The sequence below is a fragment of the Dama dama genome, chromosome 2, assembly GCF_033118175.1.
Source record: "Dama dama isolate Ldn47 chromosome 2, ASM3311817v1, whole genome shotgun sequence".
In the NCBI taxonomy this organism is placed as follows: domain Eukaryota; kingdom Metazoa; phylum Chordata; class Mammalia; order Artiodactyla; family Cervidae; genus Dama; species Dama dama.
Window position 1 is genome coordinate 30,570,227 of NC_083682.1, and position 22,629 is coordinate 30,592,855.

General features: G+C 36.2%; 1 protein-coding gene across 1 annotated transcript in view; it reads left to right on the top strand.

The window, feature by feature from the left end:
• The window catches only part of LUZP2 (leucine zipper protein 2), a 476,247-nt gene that overhangs the window by 400,426 nt on the left and 53,192 nt on the right, over positions 1–22,629 (top strand). The window contains exon 6 of the mRNA XM_061158485.1: positions 19,433–19,507. Coding sequence (XP_061014468.1) covers positions 19,433–19,507 — 75 coding nt within the window. The remainder of the gene's footprint in view (positions 1–19,432; positions 19,508–22,629) is intronic.

The window sequence follows — 22,629 nt, forward strand, 5'->3', positions numbered from 1 at the left end:
TGAAAGTAATAGAAAGGAAAATATAATATTTCACAAGAGAATATTTAAAAAGATACTACAGTTATGCTTAAATGTTCAGAAATGTATCTCTCTGATGAGTAATTAGCACCTCAACCAGAATCTAAGGGATGAGAAGGACTTGATCAGGGGAAATAAGGTAGTGGAAAATGTTCTACGATTCCAGGCACAAAGAACAGGTACATGTGATGACCCTGAGGTGTATAAGAATATATTTCATTCAGTGAACTATCAAGAAGGCTAATGAGACATCATGTCATCCATTGGGTCAAGCTATCTGTTCGTTTCCAACAGCCTAGGAAAACAGGTACAATTCTACTAGTAAAGTTGGAGTTCCTGGGATACCACATAGAAAACCAATATAATTTTGTCTCACTATGTGAAAGACACATTGATAGCATTAGTGGTGAATGCAGAAATGTTTAAGTACCCTTTTAGACTGTCAGATTCATAGAGTTAGAGGCATTGATTGTGTTGTATTTATAACTGATCTTAGAGCACAAAAAGTAATATCCAGTAAGTGAAAATGTGAGAAAGGGAAGGAGAGAAGGAATAAAGGTGGGGAGAAAAGGAGCAAGGGTGGGAGGTCCTCTACTTAAAGTCATATAAAGCCTATAAAATGTTTGTTGTTGTTCGGTCACTAAGTCATGTCCAACTTTTTGCTACCCCGTGGGCTGACACACACCAGGCTTCCCTGTCCTTCACTATCTGCTGGAGATTGCTCAAATTTATGTCCTTTGAGTCAATGATACAATCCATCCATCTCATCCTCTGTCATCCCCTTCTCCTCCTGCCTTCAGTCTTCCCCAGCATCAGGGTTTTTTTCCAGTGAGTCAGTTCTTCAAATCAAGTGGCCAAAGTATTGCAGCTTTAGCTTCAGCATCAGTCCTTCCAATGAATATTTAGGGTTGATTTCCTTAAAGATTGACTGGTTTGATCCCCTTGCTGTCCAAGCAACTCTCAAGAGTCTTCTCCAGCATCACAGTTTGAAAGCATCAATTCTTTGGCACTCAGCCTTCTTTATGGTCCAACTCTCACATCCTTGCATGACTGCTGGAAAAGCAGTCTTTTTTTGACTGCCATGACTACTATGGCACTATATGGACCTTTGCTGGTAAAGTGATGTCTCTGCTTTTTAATATGCTGTCTAGGTTTGTCATAGCTTTTCTTCCAAGGAGCAAGCTTCTTTTAATTTCATGGCTACAGTCACCATCCACAGTGATTTTGGAGCCCCCTCTAAAATAAAATCTGCCACTGTTTCCAATTTTTCTCCATCTATTTGCCATGAGGTGATGGGACCAGATGCTGTGATTTTAATTTTTTGAATGTTGAGTTTCAAGCCAACTTTTTCACTCTCCTTTTTCACCTTCATCAAGATACTCTTTAATTCTTCACTTTCTGCCATAAGGGTGGTGTCATCTGTATATCTGAGGTTATTAATATTTCTCCAGAAAACCTTGATTCCAGCTTGAGCTTCTTCCAGCCCAGCATTTCTCATTAATGTACTCTTCATATAAGTTAAATAAGCAGGGTGACAATATACAGCCTTGATGTACTCCTTTCCCAATTTGGAACCAGTCCATTTTCCTTGTCTGGTTCTAGCTGTTGCTTCTTGACCTGCATACAGGTCTCTCAGGAGTCAGGTCAGATGGTCTGGTATTTCCATATCCTTAAGAATTTTCCACAGTTTGTTGTGATCCACACAGTAAAAGGCTTTAGGGTAGTCAATGAAGCATAAATAGATGTTTTTCTGGAACTCTCTTGATTTTAATATGATCTAGCTGATGTTGACAATTTGATCTCCGGTTCCTCTGCCTTTTCTAAATTCTGCTTGTACATCTGAAATGTCTTGGTTGATGTACAGTTGAAGCCCACCTTGAAGGATTTTGATCATCACCTTGCTAGCATGTGAAATGAGCGCAATTGTATTGTAGTTGGTAGTTTGAACATTCCTTGGTATTGCCCTAATTGATTGGGCTTACAGTAAATATCTGTTGAAAGATTGAATGGGAGAGGAGAAAGATATAGTGAAGAAATTACATGTACAAAAACACATAATACAAAATAAAATGACCTCACTTTAAATGGGTACGATAGTATGCTCTTTTTTTCGCAGCATACCATTATTAAAAGTGGAGACAAATTTTTTAAAAAATAAAATGAATATTGTTTGTTGGCTTGTTATTCAATTTAGCTTTTGAATCATTAGTACAAAAGCAGCATACTCCAGTATATTTGGCGTCAGACACTTCGGTACCAAAATTTCCTTCTAGTCCCTTGTTTATTTTGTTTACTCTTTTGTGAAATGTGGGTACTATTTGACCTCTTAAGGTTGATAAAATTTTTGAGGTAATGTATGGGAATCTATCTGCATCTTCCACAATGTAGAAATTATAAAGATATATTTTTCATTAGATGATACCAAAGAAAGAATAAGAAGAAAACAGACTAATATTAGATAAGAGAATATATGTGAGTACCAAAAATACCCATAAATACAGTAAACAAAAGTATTTTCTCCTTACTTATGCTCATTTCTCAACTGTTTGAGGTATCTATTAATTTCTATGATTAATCAGCAAAAGCCAACTGTGTAGTTTTGAGGACTGTTTCTCATCCAGGATTTTAACAGATGCAAGTATATATTGAGTTGATGCTATCTGCGTAAGAAAGGCAACATTCAGATAACCACCATTTCTTCTCAGTCTTTCAAACTGATAATTACATAGGATAGTATGATCTGGACCCATCACTCCTAGGAGTTATCATTTCTTAAAAAAAGTTAGTATATACAAAGACAAAATAGATTCATAGTAACTTACAGAAGGTTTTACCTTCATGAAGTCAGTAATGAAAAATAACACCCTTCTAGACCATATCTCAAAGCAGTGTATTCAATCCCAGTTTGTATAGATCACAGAAACTCCTCAATGAAGAGACCCTGACATCCATCTTTCATGATGGCAAACATTTTTATTTTTAATAATAAATAATAAACCAGTTGTTCATACTCTTATTATATACCTCATTTATATACCTTGCATTCTAGTGCTTTATCTGATATATATTTTGCAAATACTTATCAGTTATGACTTGAATTTTTATTCTCTTAATTGTATTGAAAAGCAAGATGTTTAAATTGTCTAATTTGTCAATTTTTATTCAGTCATGGTGAAAAAAATTTCCAGGTACTTTGCCCCATGTTTTAGAGTTTCTAGGTAGGTAGTTTAAAGTTAGGACCTGTTAGTTAAGGTCTAAAAAGCTAAATGGAGTTTCAGGAAAGCAGCTTGAAGCTCCTATCATGATGCCCAAGATTAAGGAACAAAAATATATAAAAAGATATTTGAGCATTAAAGATGATTTGCCTGTGGCAACTGTCCAATCTATAATGGTAAATACTGAATAGGTGGAAAAATTACTCCTCTCTGCCTCCAGTTTTTTTTTCTTTGATATCAAATCTATATGCATAATAATAGTTCCATTTTATATTTAAGAAGTTATTTTTTTAGTAATATGAATGACATAGTGAGTTATCTATGAGATTCATCTGGCATACAAATGCTTCATTTCATCAGCATTATCCTCAGACCTGCACTCAAATTTATGAGGAGGCAAGCTATAATACATGTGAACTTTGTTAATTCACATCAAAGTTTCTTTGGAATATCTTTGCCTAGAAATAAAAGATAAAATTTGATGACTATCAAAAGCAATATGTTCATGGTTCAGTGAATCACAGAAAGGCTGAATGAATTCCAAAAGGTTTTTGAAATAATTTCCAAGTGAAATCTTGAGATTATAGAATTTGAAAGCAATTTGAGGAAAAAAAAAAGCATAGATTACTGATATTTAGCAGGTATCTTTCTACTTACTAAAACCATTAATATAATAGTACCATAATTTTACATAAAAAATGTTGACTTACACCTACCGATTTGCAAAGATATTGGGAACAGAATTTAAGAAAGGAGCAATGCAAAATATGTATCAGTTCAATTCAGTCTCTCAGTTGTGTCCGACTCTTTGCGACCCCCTGGACTTCTGCACGCCAGGCCTCCCTGTCTGTCACAAACTCCTGGAGCTTGCTCAAACTCATGTCCATTGAGTTGGTGATGCCATCCAACCATCTCATCCTCCTTCATCACCTTCTCCTCCTGCCTTCAATCTTTCCCAGCATCAAGGTCTTTTCTAATGAGTCAGTTCTTCACATCAGGTGGCCAAAGTATTGGAGCTTCAGCATCAGTCCTTCCTATTAATATTCGGGGCTGATTTCCTTTAGGATGGACTGGTTGGATCTCCTTTCTGTCCAAGGGACTTTCAAGACTCTTCTCCAACACCACAGTTCAAAAGCATCAATTCTTTGGTGCTCAGCGTTCTTTATGATCCAACTCTCACACCCGTACATACTGGAAAAACCATAGCTTTGACTAGACAAGATGTATACAGAATATTAAAAATATGGCTTATATTATGTTGGAGGAGACTCTTGAGAGTCCCTTGGACTGCAAGGAGAACAAACCAGTCAATCCTAAAGGAAATCAATCCTGAATGTTCATTGGAAGGACCGATGCTAAAGCTCCAATCCTTTGGCCACTTGATGCAAAGAGCCAGTTCATTGGAAAAGACCCTGATGCTGGGAAAGATTGAGGACAAGAGGAGAAGGGGATGACAGAGGATGAGATGGTTGGATGGCATCACAGACTCAATGGACGTGAGTTTGAGCAAGCTCTGAGAGTTGATGATGGATAGGGAAGCCTGATATGTTGTAGCCCTGAGGGGGGTCACAAAGAGTCAGACACGACTGAATGACTGACAACAACATATTGTAAAAGTTAGGAAATATAATTAGATGCTATTTTGCCTACTCTAATACATTCACTGGAAAGCACCCAAGAAATCATAAATCCCATTATCTTGAAAAGATATTAAAAATAATCTACTCTAAAATTCTTATTTTGCCCAGGGAATTTGAGATCAAACAGTAAGTGGCCAAGGTCGTGCAGCAACTCTGCATGATAATTTCTCTTGGAGTAATTTTTCAGAGTTTTAGAGATTAACCAAAATATTATGGTTAAGTTTTCTAGTGAAGGAAATGAGATTTCATTGTGGTTTTAATTGCTTTACTTGATAATTAATGGTGTTGATCATGTTCCCATAAGCTTATTTGTCATTTGTGCATCAGCTTATTCAGTTCTTTCAGCCCTTTTAAAAAACCGGTTGTTCATACTCTTATTGTTGAGTTTATTTCATTTATATACCTTGCATTCAAGTTCTTTATCTAATATATATCTTGCAAATACTTCTTATCAGTTACGACTTGAATTTTTATTCTCTTAGTAATAAGTTAGTGTATATTGAAAAGGAAAATGTTTAAACTGATAGTCTAATTCATCAACTGTTTTTATGTTTGGACTTTTTAGTCTTATCAGAGAAATTTTTGCCTTTCTCAAGGTCATAAAAATTATCTTCCAGAAGTTCTATACTTTTATCTTTTACATTTAGGTCTATAATTCATTTCAAATTAGATCTTGTGAATGGTGTAAATAAAAGGCCAAACATAATTTTACACATTTACATAATCTTCAATTCCTTTATCACCATTTGTTGAAATTATTTTTTACACATTGAATTGCATTTTCATCTTTTTCAAAAACAAAATGTCTGTGTATGTTTTCAGTTGACGTTATATGCTTGAGTAAATTTCTGGATTCTTTTGTCATTTACTTGAGTATGTGTCTATTCTTATGCTAATACCACATGGTCTTTATTATTGTAGCTTTAGAGTTAGTCTGGAAATCACACAACAGAAGTCCTGCCACTCCAGTGTTTTTTTAAAAGATTATTTCGGTATAATTTTTAGGGCTGGTTTAGTAAATTTACAGAAAAAAAAAAAACCTTATAGGAATGCTAACCTGATTTGCATTTTATCTATAAATTAATATGGGAAGCACAGATATCATAAGAATATTGAATATTTCTGTTCAACAGGATTTAATGTTTCAATTCATAGACATGATTTAGACTAATTTAGAATTTAGACTAATTTAGACTAGAGCGTAGACTAATTTAGAACTTCTGCCATTTCTGTCAGTAATGTTGTATAGTTTACAACAAAGATTTTTCACATTTTTCATTTTTTTCAAAGTTTTAAATGAATTTTTTTTAATGTTTTTACATTCTTCTTCCATTATTCCAAAATGCATGTTATTGTTTTTAATGTTGTTCTAAAGATGTCTGGGACCACTCATGTCTTTCAGACTTTTTTTTCCTCACAGCTTTTCAGAATGGATAATTTCTGTTGATATCACTTCATATTTAGTAGCTCTTTCTCATGTCATTTTCATTTGATAAATCTATCCAGTGAATTCTTTTTCTAGAATTTCCATTTGATTCTTTTTTGTTTGTTTGTTTTTGTTTTTGTTTTTTTGTTTTTTTACTTCTTTCTTTATTTATTTTTTTATTAGTTGGAGGCTAATTACTTCACAACATTTCAGTGGGTTTTGTCATACACTGATATGAATCAGCCATAGATTTACATGTATTCTTTTTTATAATACAGTTTTTCTGCTAAGATTACCTATTCCTTCATTAACCAACAACATTACCTTTAATTTTTTGATAGTATTTCCAATGACTGGCCTTACAGTATTTTCCTATTATATCAAACATATGAGCCATTTAGATATTGGCTACCATCATCTTCCCTTTTAACTTTGGCTCATACATTTCATTTCTTTGGATACTGGTAAGATCTTATTTTGTGCTGTACATTGTCATTTATGTTTTACAGAGATTCTGTATTTTATCTTCTTCTGAACATAATTAAGCTTGTCCAATAATACAGTTAAACACTGATATTTAACTTGATGTAGAGTTGGCTTTATATTTTGTTATTGCAGATATATGAAAAGTCCATGATAAAAACTTAAGTCCTCTCATTTGACCGAGCTAAATCTCCAAAACATTTCCCCCAGTCTCACCTCCCAGAATTGTATCTAGGTTTTGATTTAGACTTTAAGACAAGCCTAATGTGGACTTTATAATACAAAAGGACTCAGCAAACTTTTCCTATAAATTCTCATACAGTAAATATTTTAGTCATTGCAAACTTATATGGTCTCTATCACAACTACTCAGTTCCACCATGGTAGCACAAAAACAACTAGACAATACATGAGTAAATGAAGGTGGTTGTGTTCCAATAAAACTTTAGTTACTGACACAGGCAGCAGGCCAGATTTGGAATTTGGACTGTAGTTTGCCAGCCACTGCCCTAGTGCAAGGCTGTGGATCTAAAGGCTGTCCCTTTGATGCCTGTGGTGTTAATAAGGTTTATGAATGTCCGTAGAATGCTCACATCCTCCTGCAGTGCCCAGTCTGCTCTGTCTCTGTTCTGCTGTCAGCCGCGTAACAGTTACTTGGTGGTTAGCCTTGTGTGATATATTGCTCTGTGTAAGTGCAGCCCCACTCTGAGCCAAGGACTTGCAGGAGCATTCCTCAACAACCTGACTTTTGGAGGCTCTGTCCTGTGGTCCTCGCTTTTCTCTGATGCCCTGCCCCAGATACTCCAGGCATTGAATTTGCCCCAAACTCTGATATCTGCCTCCACAGTTCAGTGCAGCTCCAGTGATCTGTGTGGACTCAGTCCTTTGCCCTTCAGTCAGGAAATTGTCCTCAGGTAGAAGTCCATAGTCAGGAGTGTTACCTCGTGAGTTTCCCATATTTCAAGTTTCGCAGGCTGGCATAATTAGCTTGTCATTGTTTATGGAAGGAGGACTAGTTCAAAACCAGAAACCAGCTACTGGTCAAGAAGCAGACATTTTGAATCATTTTGTTTTTAAATAACAAAAATATAAAGACATAAACATTTAGTTAATAAAAATGAGTGTTATTTACTCACAATAACTGAAAGTACAAGGTTCATTTACCTTCAGATGTGGTTTGATTGTGAAGTTTTATAAGTCAACAGTTTGTGTGTGTGTGTGTGTGTATCCTGTTTTGTATTTTTGTACACATACAGAAATATATATATTACTATTTTATATGCTTTGCTTTCTTTTATAGGATGGTTTTAACCTTATGTTGTTCTCTTTTATTTTATAAATAACGTCTATTAGAGCTTAGACTTAAATACCTTCGTATTACGCTATCCAGAGAAAGAGAATATACTTTTTAGTTATTCAGAGGCAGAGAGGCAGCTTTCATTACAGAATACACCAGTAAAAATCTTCTTGTCTCTGGTCTGACCTTAATTAGATGTCCAAACCCACTACAGCTTCCCTGATAGTTCAGTTGGTAAAGAATCTGCCTGCAATGCAGAAGACCATTCCAGTGTTCTTGGGCATCCCTTGTGGCTCAGCTGGTAAAGAATCAGCATGCAGTGAGGGAGACCTGGGTGTGATCTCTTAGTCGGGAAGATCCCCTGGAGAAGGGAAAGGCTACCCATTCCAGTATTCTGGCCTAGAGAATTCCACAAACTGTATAGTCCATGGAGTCACAAAGAGTCGGACATGACTGAGCGACTTTCACTGTCACTGAAACCCACTACAGTCATTTGGCTAGGGAGTTGAGATAGCGTATTTGTTTTAAGAAATTGCCTCCTCATCTCTGGAACTTAGGGTTGAGATAATGTCTCCTAAAATGTATGGCTGATATATGCATACAAACATGTAATAGCACTAGGATACTTATAAAATTTAATTTTGAGAAAAAATATGTTTGCTCTTATTTACTAAACCTTTTAATTTTTTACATATTAACATTTACTTTTAATAGTGCTTTAACCAGATGTTATGCTAAGCTATACCTGTGTAATTTGATATCTAAATTTGGTCCTTTTACATATATTAGTCATTCAATTCCAAGTCTCTCAGAATTACTCCCAAGTATTAATGTTGAAATGAGCAGGAGTAGCATCAAAGAATGATGTCCAAAGATAATCTAGGTGCTGCAACTTTATACTTTTATGACAGTGAGTAGAAGCAAGTAGAGCTTGTTGACGTCCTACCTCCTTAACTCAGTTGAAAAGTGAAAGGTGGAGATGATGGTGATGATGTTTTGTTCTGTGTTATATCTCTTTAGTATTATCCACAGTTTCTATGTTAGTGCTGCTGAGCAGGGAGCATACACTTCATATATATACTAATAGATGCATTGAATCATACATAAAAAAGCAATCCTATTATGATCCATTCACCAAAATACCGAGTACACCCTACTGAGCATTTGAAAACATCTCTTTTATGAATTTATTGTCCACATTGGATAAATAATATAAAACACAAAATGTCTCCAATCTTCTAAATGGTCTTCAAACATTTCTAACCATAAAGCATATTAATAAATTTTAAGCACACATCAGTCATTATATGTATACATGTGGGTTATAAATTATACACATTCACATCTTTAGTGGTTAGGAGGACTGACTTTGGATGTAAATTGCATAGGCTTGAATTCCAGATCTGTCACTTTCCAGCTTTGTGACCTTGAACAAAATACTTATTGAATAATAAATCTATGTCACAGTTTCCTCATCTAGAAAGAAATAGAAGCAATACTATGTACCAAATATTTATTATGAGGAATATATATATCTATCTCACAGGTTTAAGCTGTTGTTACCATTTAATATCATATCATTTTACTTCCATATTATGTGCATTATAAGCATAAACAACATGAAAGGTAAGCAGGAGTGAAACTTAAAAAATGAATAAAAGTAAGTTCTAATATATTTATATTAGAACAACCATGGAATATTTAAGAATAAAAAGGAAGACTACAGAGTATTTTATAATGTCACCTCTTTTACATTATTAAAATGTAGATTAAAGTGTAGGATTTCTAATGTTTTTCTTCCCACACTCCAGTGGAATGTCTCTTCTACTCACCATCCCTATTTCTGTAAATTTGCTGCAACAAGCTAGGTTGAGGGTTCTTACTGCTTCCAAAAGGTAGAGCTAATATCATCTTATTAATGACAAAGTAGCAAACATATTGTTAGAAGCTTGTAAAGATTTCTGACCTTGTTTTGCTGATGTCACCTGACAACTTATTGTAATGTTGGCTATTATTTCCAGCCCCCTCAATGACCCCCATCACTCTAGTTCTCTCCCAACCCATGTCCTCAACAAATGAGTCACAGTAGCCTTGTAAGTTTATCTCTGTGATGGTCAAAACACTAGGAAATGGCTCTGTTCTGAATTCTCCATTCAGAGTCTGTATACACACTTCTCTGATCTGGCCCTTGCCGGGACCATGTCCAGTTTAGTCTTTCCAAGCAAGAAGGCCATGCCAGAAAAGAGTCTAACTAGACATCATTATGCTGATACCTCTGTGGTGGTGCTTCTTTTTCCTGTGTGTTATCAGAAGATTGAAGAGCTGAGACTTTAACTGATATTCAGAAGTCTGTACTGTCCCTCATACCTTCCTAATTTAACACAATATAGTCAAGGATTTGGTATTTTTAAATGTTGCTGACTCATTATGTCTAAGGCATGGCTAATTGTTAAGATTCAATGTCAATAAAAAAGGTTAAGTTTTTTGTATCTTTGCATCTAAGCTATTTATCACATTTTGTATTTCAATACATCTTACAGAGTGTATGAAAAAGAGCCAAATTATTGTGGATATCCTCAGAGGAAAGTCAGTATTTTTTTTCTTTTTAAAAATGTATTTTATTCAAGTATGGTTAACTTACAATGTTGTCTTAATTTCTAGCAAATTGATTCAATTATATATACATATATATGCATTTACATATACATATATATTTATACATATACAGCTTTATATACATTATATATATATTTATATATATACACCTTGTGGAAAATTCTTCAACAAGAGATGGGAATACCAGACCACCTTTACCTGCCTCCTGAGAAATGTGTATGCAAGTCAAGAGGCAACAGTTAGAACCGGACATGGAACAACAGACTGGTTCCAAATTGGGAAAGGAGTACATCAAGGCTGCATATTGTCACCCTGCTTATTTAACTTCTATGCAGAGTACATCATGAGAAACGCTGGGCTGGAAAAAGCACAAACTGGAACTAAGATTTCCGGGAGAAATATCAATAACCTCAGATATGCAGATGACACCACCCTTATGGCAGAAAGTGAAGAGGAACTGAAGAGCCTCTTGATGAAAGTGAAAGAGGAGAGTGAAAAAGCTGGCTTTCAAAAAACTAAGATCATGGCATCCAGTCCCATCACTTCATGGCAAATAGATGGGGAAACAATAGAAACAGTGAGAGACTTTACTTTTGGGGGCTCCAAAATCACTGCAGATGGTTACTGTAGCCATGAAATTAAAAGAAGCTTGCTCCTTGGAAGAAAAGTTATGACTAATCTAAAAAACCAGAGACATTACTTTGATGACAAGGTCCATCTAGTCAGAGCTATGGTTTTTACCATAGTCACTTATGGATATGAGAGTTGGACTATAAAGAAAGCTGAACATCGAAGAACTGATGGCTTTTGAATTGCATTGGAGAAAACTCTTGAGAGTCCCTTGGACTGCAAGGGGATCAAACCAGTCAATTCTAAAGGAGATCAGTCATGAATATTCATTGGAAGGAATGATGCTGAAGCTAAAACTCCAGAACTTTGGCCACCTTGATGCAAAGAACTGACTCATTGGAAAAGACCTTGATGCTGGGAAGGGTTGAAGGCAGGAGGAGAAGGGGACGAAAGAGTATGAGATGGTTGTATGGCATCACTGACTCAGTGGACATGAATCTGAGAAAGTTCTGGGAGTTGGTGATGGACAGGGAGGCCTGGCATGCTGCAGTCCATGGGGTCACAAAGAGTCGGACATGACTGAATGACTGAAGTGAGATATATGTATGTATATATATGTGTGTGTGTGTGTGTCTATACACACACACACACACACATACATACATTTATACATGAATTGAAGTGATACATACATTTATACATGATTTGAAGTGAAGTCACTCAGTCATGTCCTACTCTTTGCAACCCCATGAACTGTAGCCTGTCAGGCTCCTCTGTCCATGGGATTTTCCAGGCAAGAATACTGGAGTGGGTTGCCATTTCCTTCTCCAGGGATATATGTGTATACACATTTTCATATATATACATTTTCATTTATACACACACATATATATACACATTTATATATATACACACCTACCTATATATACACATTCTTTTTCATATTCTTTTCTATTCTGGTTTATCACTGTATATTGAATATAGTTCCTTGTGCTATCCAATAGGACCTTGTTGTTTATCCATCCTATATACAGTGGTTTGCATCTGTTAATCCCACACTCCCAATCCATCCCTTCCCCAGTACCCTCAGCAACTACACATCTATTCTGTATGTCTGTGAGTCTATTTCTGTTTCATAGGTAAGTTCCTTTGTGTCATGTTTAAGAGTCCGCATATAAGTGATATCATATGGTATTTGTCTCTCTGGGAAAAATCAATGTTTTGACTTGCTCCTGCTACTTTCTGTGTCTTGGTGGGAAAGCACACACACATACACATCAATGTAGCTTAGGTGTTACACTTGGTTTAAGATGAATTGTGAGTTTTGGACTAGATTTTTGGCTCCTGGGGGGAAAAATTATATTCTGAGTTGAATTATAATATCTATTTGTTATAACTTTGTATTAGAACCTGTTGCTTGGAAAAGCCTGCCCCATCTATGTCTCTGGTATGTTTACTCTCTCTGATATGGGCAATTTTGGAGGCAACAATTTGTTGGGGTTTTTAAAAATTTATTTATTTATTTTAATTGGAGGCTAATTACTTTATAATATTGTAGTGGGTTTTGCCATACATTGACATGAATCAGCCATGGGTGTACATGTGTTCCCCATTCTGAACCCTCCTCCCATCTCCCTCCCCATCCCATCCCTCAGGGTTGTCCTAGTGCACCAGTTTTGTGTGCCCTGTCTCAGGCATTGAACTTGGACTGGTGATCTATTTCACATATGGTAATATACATGTTTCAATACTATTTTCTCAAATCATTCCACCCTCACCTCCTCCCACAGAGTCCAAAAGTCTGTTCTTTATATCTGTGTCTCCTTTGCTGTCTTGCATATAGGGTCATTGTTACCATCTTTCTAAATTCCATATATATGCATTAATATATTGTATTGGTGTTTTTCTTTCTGACTTACTTCACTCTATATAATAGGCTCCAGTTTCATCCACCTCATTAGAACTAATTCAAATGTGTTATTTTTAATAGCTGAGTAATATTCCATTGTGTATATGTACCACAGCTTTCTTATCCACTTGTCTGCTGATGGACATCTAGGTCCTAGCTATTATAAACAGTGCTGCAATGAATATTGGGGTACATGTGTCTCTTTCAATTCTGGTTTCCTCAGTATGTATGCCCAGTAGTGGGATTGCTGGGTCGTATGGCAGTTCTGTTTCCAGTTTTATAAGGAATCTCCACACTGTTCTCCATAGTGGCTGTACTAGTTTGCATTCCCACCAACAGTATAAAAGAGTTCCCTTTTCTCCATACTCTCTCCCACATTTATTGTTTATAGACTTTTTGATAGTAGTCATTTTGACCAGCTTGAGATGGTACCTCATTGTGGTTTTGATTTGCATTTCTCTGATAATGAGTGATGTTGAGCATCTTTTCATGTGTTTGTTAGCCATCTGTATGTCTTCTTTGAAGAAATGTCTGTTTAGTTCTTTGGCCCATTTTTTAATTGGGTCATTTACTTTTCTGGTATTGAGCTGCATGAGCTGCTTGTATATTTTTGAGATTAATTCTTTGTCAGTTGCTTCGTTTGCTATTATTTTCTCCCATTCTGAAGGCTGTCTTTTCATCTTGCTTATAGTTTCCTTCATTGTACAAAACCTTTTAAGTTTCACTAGGTCCCATTTGTTTATTTTTGCTTTTATTTCCATTACTCTGAAAGGTGGGTCATATAGGATCCTGCTGTGATTTATGTCAGAGAGTGTTTTGCCTATGTTTTCTTCTAGAAGTTTTATAGTTTCTGACCTTACATTTAGATCTTTAATCCATTTTGAGTTTATTTTGTGTATGGTGCTAGAAAGTGTTCTAGTTTCATTGTTTTACAGGTGGTTGACCAGTTTTCCCAGAACCACTTGTTAAAGAAATTATCTTCTCTTCATTGTATATCCTTGCCTCCTTTGTCAAAGATAAGGTGTCCGTAAGTGCATGGATTTATCTCTGGGCTTTCTGTTTTGTTCTATTGATCTATATTTCTGTCTTTGTGCCAGTACCACACTGTCTTGATGACTGTAGCTTTGTAGTATAGTCTGAAGTCAGGCAGGTTGATTCCTCCAGTTCCATTCTTCTTTCTCAAGATTGCTTTGGCTATTTGAGGTTTTTTGTATTTCCATACAAATTGTCGTTATTTTTTCTAGTTCTCTGAAAAATACTATTGGTAGCTTGATAGGGATTGCATTGAATCTATAGATTGCTTTGGGCAGTATACTCATTTTCACTATATTGATTCTTCTGATCCATGAAAATGATATATTTCTCCATCTACTTGTGTCATCTTTGATTTCTTTCATCAGTGTTTCATAGTTTTCTATATATGTCTTTTGTTTCTTTAGGTAAATGTATTCCTAAGTATTTTATTCTTTTCATTGCAATGGTGAATGGAGTTGTTTCCTTAATTTCTCTTTCTGTTTTCTCATTGTTAGTGTATAGGAATGCAAGGGATTTCTGTCTGTTAATTTTATATCCTGCAACTTTACTATATTCATTGATTAGCTCTAGTAATTTTCTGTTGGTGTCTTTAGGATTTTCTATGTAGAGGATCATGTCATCTGCAAACAGTGAGAGTTTTACTTCTATTCCAATCTGGATTTCTTTTGTTTCTTTTCTTTCCTGATTGCTGTGGCCAAAACTTCCAAAACTATGTTGAATAGTAGTGGTGAGAGAGGGCACCCTTGTCTTGACTTTAGGTGAAATGCTTTCAGTTTTTCACCATTGAGGATAATGTTTGCTGTGGGTTTATCATATATGGTTTTTATTGAGTTATGTTCCCTCTGTGCCTGCTTTCTGGAGAGTTTTTATCATAAATGGATGTTGAATTTTGTCAAAGGCTTTCTCTGCATCTATTGAGATAATCATATGGCTTTTATCTTTCAGTTTGTTAATGTGGTGTATCACATTGTTAGATTTGTGAATATTGAAGAATCCTTGCATCCCTGGGATAAAGCCCTCTTGGTCATGATGTATGATCTTTTTAATATGTTGTTGGATTCTGTTTGCTAGAATTTTGTTGAGGATTTCTGCATCTGTGTTCATCAGTGATACTGGCCTGTAGTTTTCTTTTTATCAATTTGTTTTTAATACCTGGCTGCCAGAAGTCTTGGAGCAAATTTGCAGCACAGTCCGGACAACTGGATAGAGCTCCATAGGCCCCATTACCAATGCCTCCTTTTGCTCTCAGCACCCATGATCTACCTTCACATCCCATTCTAAAGACACATATGTTTTCCATAGACCTTATGTTTTTTATTTATGTTTAAGTTTCTAATACATTTAGTGTTAAAGTTGTTTCAGGTCCTTTTGAGTTGTAAATACTTTCATATTCCAAAAACCTCAGGGAAATTCACCAAAAAATTAAAAAGAAGGTAACTAGATTTTCTTACCTAGAGGGAAGGAAGTGAGGAAGGATTAAGATAATCCTTGTCCTAGTGAATTTCCAGAAATATTGAATTACACACATGATGTATGAATAATGAATTAGAACCTTGCAGATGTGTGCATTTGCCAAAATTTTGTAAAATGGTTCATTGAAATCTCAGATAAAATGCAACTGCCTAACATCATGTCCTTTCTGTTTCCTTCATTCAGTATGACTTCATGCATGTATGACTAGGCATGCCTGTTTCTTAGAAGAAAAAAAATATGATTTTTGCTGTAAATACAGCACTGATTTCATCCTTTATAATCTTACCCACTTTAAGGTAGATCCTTGAGAAAAACAGCTAGGAACAGCTCCAGACTGAAGAGCCTGGATGCCAGAGCCAAATGAGGTTCCAGTATTTTGTGGTCTATATAAACTTGAGTTGTGGAGCATCATAATTTTTAAGTAAATTTAGAATCATTATATGGACTCTAGCCTTTCGTGTGAAAAATCTCAAATGAGAAAATATATAAAAATTAACTGTTACAGTTTCGTTTGGTGTTAGTCTTATGAGGAAGAACACTGTGACTTCTCAGGCCACTATGAAAAACCCCTCTGCTGTTCTCTGCTGCAGTTTACACACACTCTCAGCTTGGCAGTTAGAGTCTCATGATTTCACTTTACATGCTTGCTACCTCATATGTATTTTCAACCTCTGTATATAGATGACGTTTCCTTCTTAGTCTGAAAAAAGATTTATCACTTCATAGATACTTATTCAATGGACTGGATGTAAGTGAAAGCTACTCTAGATTCATGACTACCTCCCCTTAAGTAACCTTACCCATTTTTTTTATGGGAGTTAAATTGAGAAAATAAATGACTTACAACAGATAAAATTCACTGTCTGATAAACTCTGATGCCTTTCATAGGTCTTCTGATGATTTAAAACTCACAGAACCGTTTTTATTTTCTATAATTTTGTAAATAATACCTATCTAATCCAGTAGCTGATCTTTTCAAAACTAAGACCAAAGATCTACCAAGAGATCTTGGGTAGATTTTACCAAGTTCAATGAGTTCTTAGTAGAAGTAAATACTTGAAATCCTGAGAAATCATAGCAATAAGCTTTTGAAGGCATATGTGGTTTTTCTGTTGGAATCCATCCCACCTGTTCTGAAACAGGGTCCTTGAATCACCGTATCACTGTCCACCCTGAATTCATCCTTCAGTGAGAGTGCCCTAGTTTGAATGACAGGATTTGGGCTGAAACCCACACGTGGAGGGGGAGGGATGGAGGCAGGAGGACTTCTATCTATGCAGACCCCCTCTAGACTGCAGATAAAGAATGGCAGCATCATGAGGAGGATAGCTGCCCACCAAAGGGGTCCCTGAGAACGAAAACATCATGAGGTGCTTTGTGGGAGTAAAAAGGAATTCAAAACATAGAGGATTTCTGGGTGGCTGGTGACCAAGATGGTTAATTGGCACTGAGGCTGGCGATGACACTCTTGCCCTCATCACACACAAGTTCCAGGGACCTCTCCTAGAGCCTGCAGCCACAGTGGGGGTGTGGGATGACCACTGTCCCACTAAGGCCCAGTCACTGCCCCTCTGTATCTTCCCTAACTCCTGTCCTAGGCCTAGAAACTGGGATAGAAGGGCAACTCTTCTTCCTTCCTTTGAGACTCAGTCCCAGGGACAGAAGCTAGCTCTGGCAGTGCCCATGGTAGCAGGCACGGTCAGAGGGCAAGTCTGGAGTGCTCTGTGGTTGAGGAATGTGGCTGGAACCAGGGCAGCCATGATTCAGGGCCAGCAGGGTGGCCCAAGCCCAGGCCAGGATTGCAAGACTGAGTCTTATAGTCCCAAAGCCCTCCTGATGTGGGGTCAGGTGATCAGAAAGAGGAGGACAAGGTCAAAGGGGAGTCCAGTATTCAGAGCGTCTGAGTGTCCACTCACTTGTAGATGCCTCAAATTGGAAACAACTCTCTTCATCACCTCTCTCTCACTCACTCTCTTACTCAGAATGATTTATTTTTAAACAGTACTATATGTTTAGAAGTGCTCATGTACATGATTAGGTTACTATTGAAGGACTACAGTTACCTACAGGAAAATAATTTTCCAAGAGAGTCAAGTGTGGAAAATAGCACCAATCAATTTAGGGGATGAAAACTATGCATGCACCTAAAGAATGCATATAGGTTTTCATAATCAAGAAAAATACCCTCACCCTCTCCTCCTGCCTAGGGCTTGCTCTAGGGAAAGAAAAAAAAAAAAAGGTTAATTGAGGACAGAGGTGCAGGGTGCTGCTTACCAGACTGTGAGGGAGAGAAACGAAGAGCAACAGACAAATAGGCACTTTGCTGGTTGGCTGTACATAGCCTTGCTCCGTAGTGCCCAGGATGGAGATCCAGAGTGGGGATGTCCTGGTCACGGCAGAAGTGATAAGCCCCCTCTTCTGATTTCTCCCAAGTGAACTCAACCCCCTTGCCTCACAAGAACATGAGAGCAAGCCTTGTTCCTTCCAGTTTTAAAGGATTTTCATTGGCTAAAATGTAGGAGAAGGGCAAAAGTGAGAGGTAGAGAGAGGCTCTGAGAATGAGGGATTTGGGCCCTTCTGCAGGCCCTTTGCAGAGAAGGCAGTGGCACCCCTCTCCAGTACTCTTGCCTGGAAAATCCCATGGACGGAGGAGCCTGGTAGGCTGCGGTCCATGGGATAGCTAAGAGTCGGACACGACTGAGCGACTTCACTTTCACTTTTCACTTTCACGCATTGGAGAAGGAAATGGCAACCCACTCCAGTGTTCTTGCCTGGAGAATCCCAGGGATTGGAGAGCCTGGCGGGCTGCCGTCTATGGGGTCTCACACAGTCGGACATGACTGAAGTGACTTAGCAGCAGCAGCAGGCCCTTTGTGAGCCCTCAGAGCATCTACTCATCAAGTATATAACTAGTATATACAGTAATCAGCAGTAGGTGGAGGCAGGACTTGAGAGCAGGTCTTCCAAATCTGAGTCTTTTTTAACAATACAGTTGTGATATTTGCAAAGATACAGAGATATGGTAGGAAAGAATTGTATTCATGTAATACTAAAAAAAAAATTTTTTTTTAGAGTGAATACTATTGTATTGGTCTTCTCAGGGCACCTTAACAAACTACCACAGAATGGGTGATGTAACAGAATCTGTTTTCTCATGGTTCTGCAATTAAGGTAATAGCAGATTCAGTTTCTAGTGAGAGCTGTTTTTGGCTTGCAGATGGTAACTTTACACTGATTCTTGCCTCTTTGTGATGACGGACAGAGATCTCTGGTATCTCTTCCTTTTCATGTATGGACACCAATTCTATGGGATTAGGGCCTCACCTTTATGATCTCATTTAACCTCAGTTACCTCCCTAAAGGCTTTATCCCCAAATACACTAAGAAGGTGTGTGGAAAGGGATGTAGAGCTTCAACGTGAGATTTAGGGATGGGCAATATTTAGTCCCTAATGACTAGAAACACAACTGATGGTTCTGTATCACAAATATTTTCAAAGATTTAAGCTGGAACTTTGCAACTAGATGTTTTGATCCAGTGAAGCATTTAGTGCATATTCATCTGGAATAACATTTTCTGCAGCTTAAACAAATGACCACATAATAGGATATATTTAACCTGAATTCTAAATGAATTTCAATAGTTTTCTTTTTCTTTTTTTAAATTCTTTGGCCGTGAATGACAGATATTTAAAGTGGAGAGGGAAGATTATAGAATTTACTAAAAAAGATTTACCTCTCATTTTACAGGCCCAACAGCTTACTGATCTGGAACAAAAATTAGCTGTAGCAAAAAATGAACTGGAGAAAGCAGCTCTTGACCGGGTAAGTTGATTACACCCATGAGCCATCACAACTTTGGTTATAGCAGATGAAGCTGGGGTATACTCATTGTTTCCCTTCTTTTATCAGTGCAGTTCCAGATGCTGTGCTTGCAAGATGGTTATAGAATTCATGAGCATTTGATGCTTTCTTTTGAAACCCAATTCTTTTCTTCTTTTTGCTGCTCCAGTAAATATACTTAAGGTTGAGGCTCTGTGATGATTGCATGGTTTTATTTTTCACCTTACTGGTACATTTGTTCTATAACATAACAGATAGACATACTTTAAAGCATCAACAAAGATGCCATGTCTTAAATTTGCATGGCTGAGTTGTAAAGCAAATGTAAGTAGTCACTGATGGTTTTTATTTTGGAAATCTTAAATTTCTGGAGGAAGAGACATCAAAGAATGTAGTTCTCTTGGCACCTCTGTTTATGTAAAAATAATGTAAGAGTGGCTAGCATTCTGTCTTTATAACAGCTGTATTGAAATAAAACTCATATACCATAAAGGTCACATTTTTAAAGTTCACAAAGTTGTACTTTCATCAGCATTAATTCCAAAAGGTTTTCTTCGCCTTATGTTATTTCATCTACTTCATTTTATTTTTGTCAATGTCTCATTGTGTTACAATTATATATGCTCAGAAAAAAACCACAGTTCCTATCTGATACCTACCTTTGCCTATCAATGCTCTTCATATGAGACATACATGGAGAATAGGGCATTGGTATATAGAAAGGGAAATAAAAATATAGAGGGAGGAATTAGTCATAAAATTTAGAATTATGGTCCTGTTGGTATTTGGCAAAATTTCTTAAGGCCTCCTTTCATTTTTCAGTCAACTATGTAAAACTATAAGAAGTAAATATTCCTTTTTTTAATCTAGTTCATTTGAAGAAAAGAGTAAAATGATTTTTGAAATTATTTCTCTGTTCACTCAGCATCCATTTATTGAACATCCAATGTAGTTTTATCTCATTTCTAGAACATATATCTAGCAAATATTAATACAGGGAACTCTGACTGAAAACTAAATCATAGTGTTTCAGACTTGGAAATACAAACACCTACATTGCTCTCAATCAGATGCATATAAAGTCTATGCTGAAGCAATAGGGCCAATTTTGGAATAATTTGCATTTTAACAAGTTTTCAATGCATCCTCTGCCTGAAATCTATTCTTGATTAGATTAGAGTTAGCAATCATTCTAACAGTGGAAAAATAGACCCTCTCTATATATCATATGGGGAATTGTTGGTTCATTTATACACAATAAAATTATTTCTAGACATATAAAGAGAGAATGCAATCTGATCAATATAAAGAAAACAAGAGACATGTCTCATTTTATATTTATCGAAGTACTTAATGTAATAGTTAATAATTTTAGGGAAGCCTGCCTACATTTTTGTAGACTAGTTCAAATATAATTCACCTTACCAAGATTCCAGCTTTAGGAGGTTTTTTTTTTTTTTTTTCACTTTAGGAAAGAAGAAGTTTATACCAATTATGCTAATTTATGACCATATCCAATTCATGCTGCATAATATTATTTTTAAAATGGGAAATGATTCTTTATGGGATTGGTAGAATCAGAAAATCAGAGATATGTATAATTAGGAAGTCCAACTAGATCATCTTTTTATATTTCCTTTCTTTGGTATCCCTGGCAAAATCTCTGCAGTATGTTTTACGTTCTAAAAACACTGAATTTCCAAGATTCTGAGGCAGGCTGGCCCCCTTCTTAGATTTAACAACTGTGACTGTTGGAATGTTCTTCATAACATTAAACCTTTCCCATGATGTGACTTCAAATAACCCATTTAGTCAGTGAGTGACTAAATGGGTTTGAAATGTTTTTTGTGTGACCACCGTGTACCAGGTGCTATGAGAAACAGAAAACACTGCATCCCTCACAAGTTTTGGGGGCACCGAAAATTAGGAAATAATTATATGTGGAACCATAAAGTCAGAGAAACATGAAGAGTGAATATGTATATTTTAAGTACATGTGTTATAAAAACTAGTGGTGTCACATGATAATCATGCACAATTTATAATTTGTCCTGAGTCACAGAACTTGAAGATAAAATAATTTTCCCTCCTTTGTCTTATCCACTCTGTGTCTTCCTCCTCCCCATTTCTACCACAACCACTATTTGTTAGCTCTCACTAAGCCAAACTAGATTTGGGATGAGAGACTATATGCTGTAATATTTAATCAAGTTCCCCAGAGTCAGTCTGTGTTCAGATCATAACCCTTTCACCAAATGACCGTGTTCAAATCCCTCAAACTCTTTATACTTCACCATAAAGTAGAATGATAATAAAATTGACTTTATAATGATGATGGGAAAATTATATACATCCATAAAAGTAAAGTCCTGAGATTTCTTGGCACATGAAAAATACTCAATAAGCATAGTAATTACTATTATTAGTGAATGAGAACCTAGAGAGACTGCTTCTCTGTGATAATTTTTCTCTTTAGCCTTCAGGATCTTGTCACTCCATTTGCTGCAGTGAACTATAAAAGCACTGCATATTACCAGAGGTTGATTTCAACAAATCTCATGTAAGATACATATGAGACTCGTAAACTGTAGTCATAAATACAGGTAGAAATGCTCACTCACTTCAAAAATGGATACAAAAATACAGTTTAATGAAATTGCTCTTCACCTCTCTCCATCATTTTTATATAAGACAAGACTTTTTAAAATTGTCTTCATGTGTTTAGTTCCAAAGAATATTATATCTGGGCCTCAAATAGCCTTAAATACCTAATAAATATTATGAAAACAATATCTTCACACTCTAACTTGTTTCTCATTTCATACTTCTCATGAAAGAAGTCTCAGATTACCATCCCAATAAAAGCAATAATAATCTCAGGATCTAAGAATCAATCTTCATTTTCTAAACAATCAGTTATTTTATGGCAATATCTTATGGAACTTCCCCAATGGCTCAAAATGTAAAGAATTCACCTGCAATGCAGGAGACACATTGATTCCTGGGTTGGGATGAATGATAGCCTCAGCTACTGAACTGTAAAAATATCTTTATGGTATGAAAAATCTCTCTCTCAAATTCTTATATTAGAAGTTTCTTTTGCA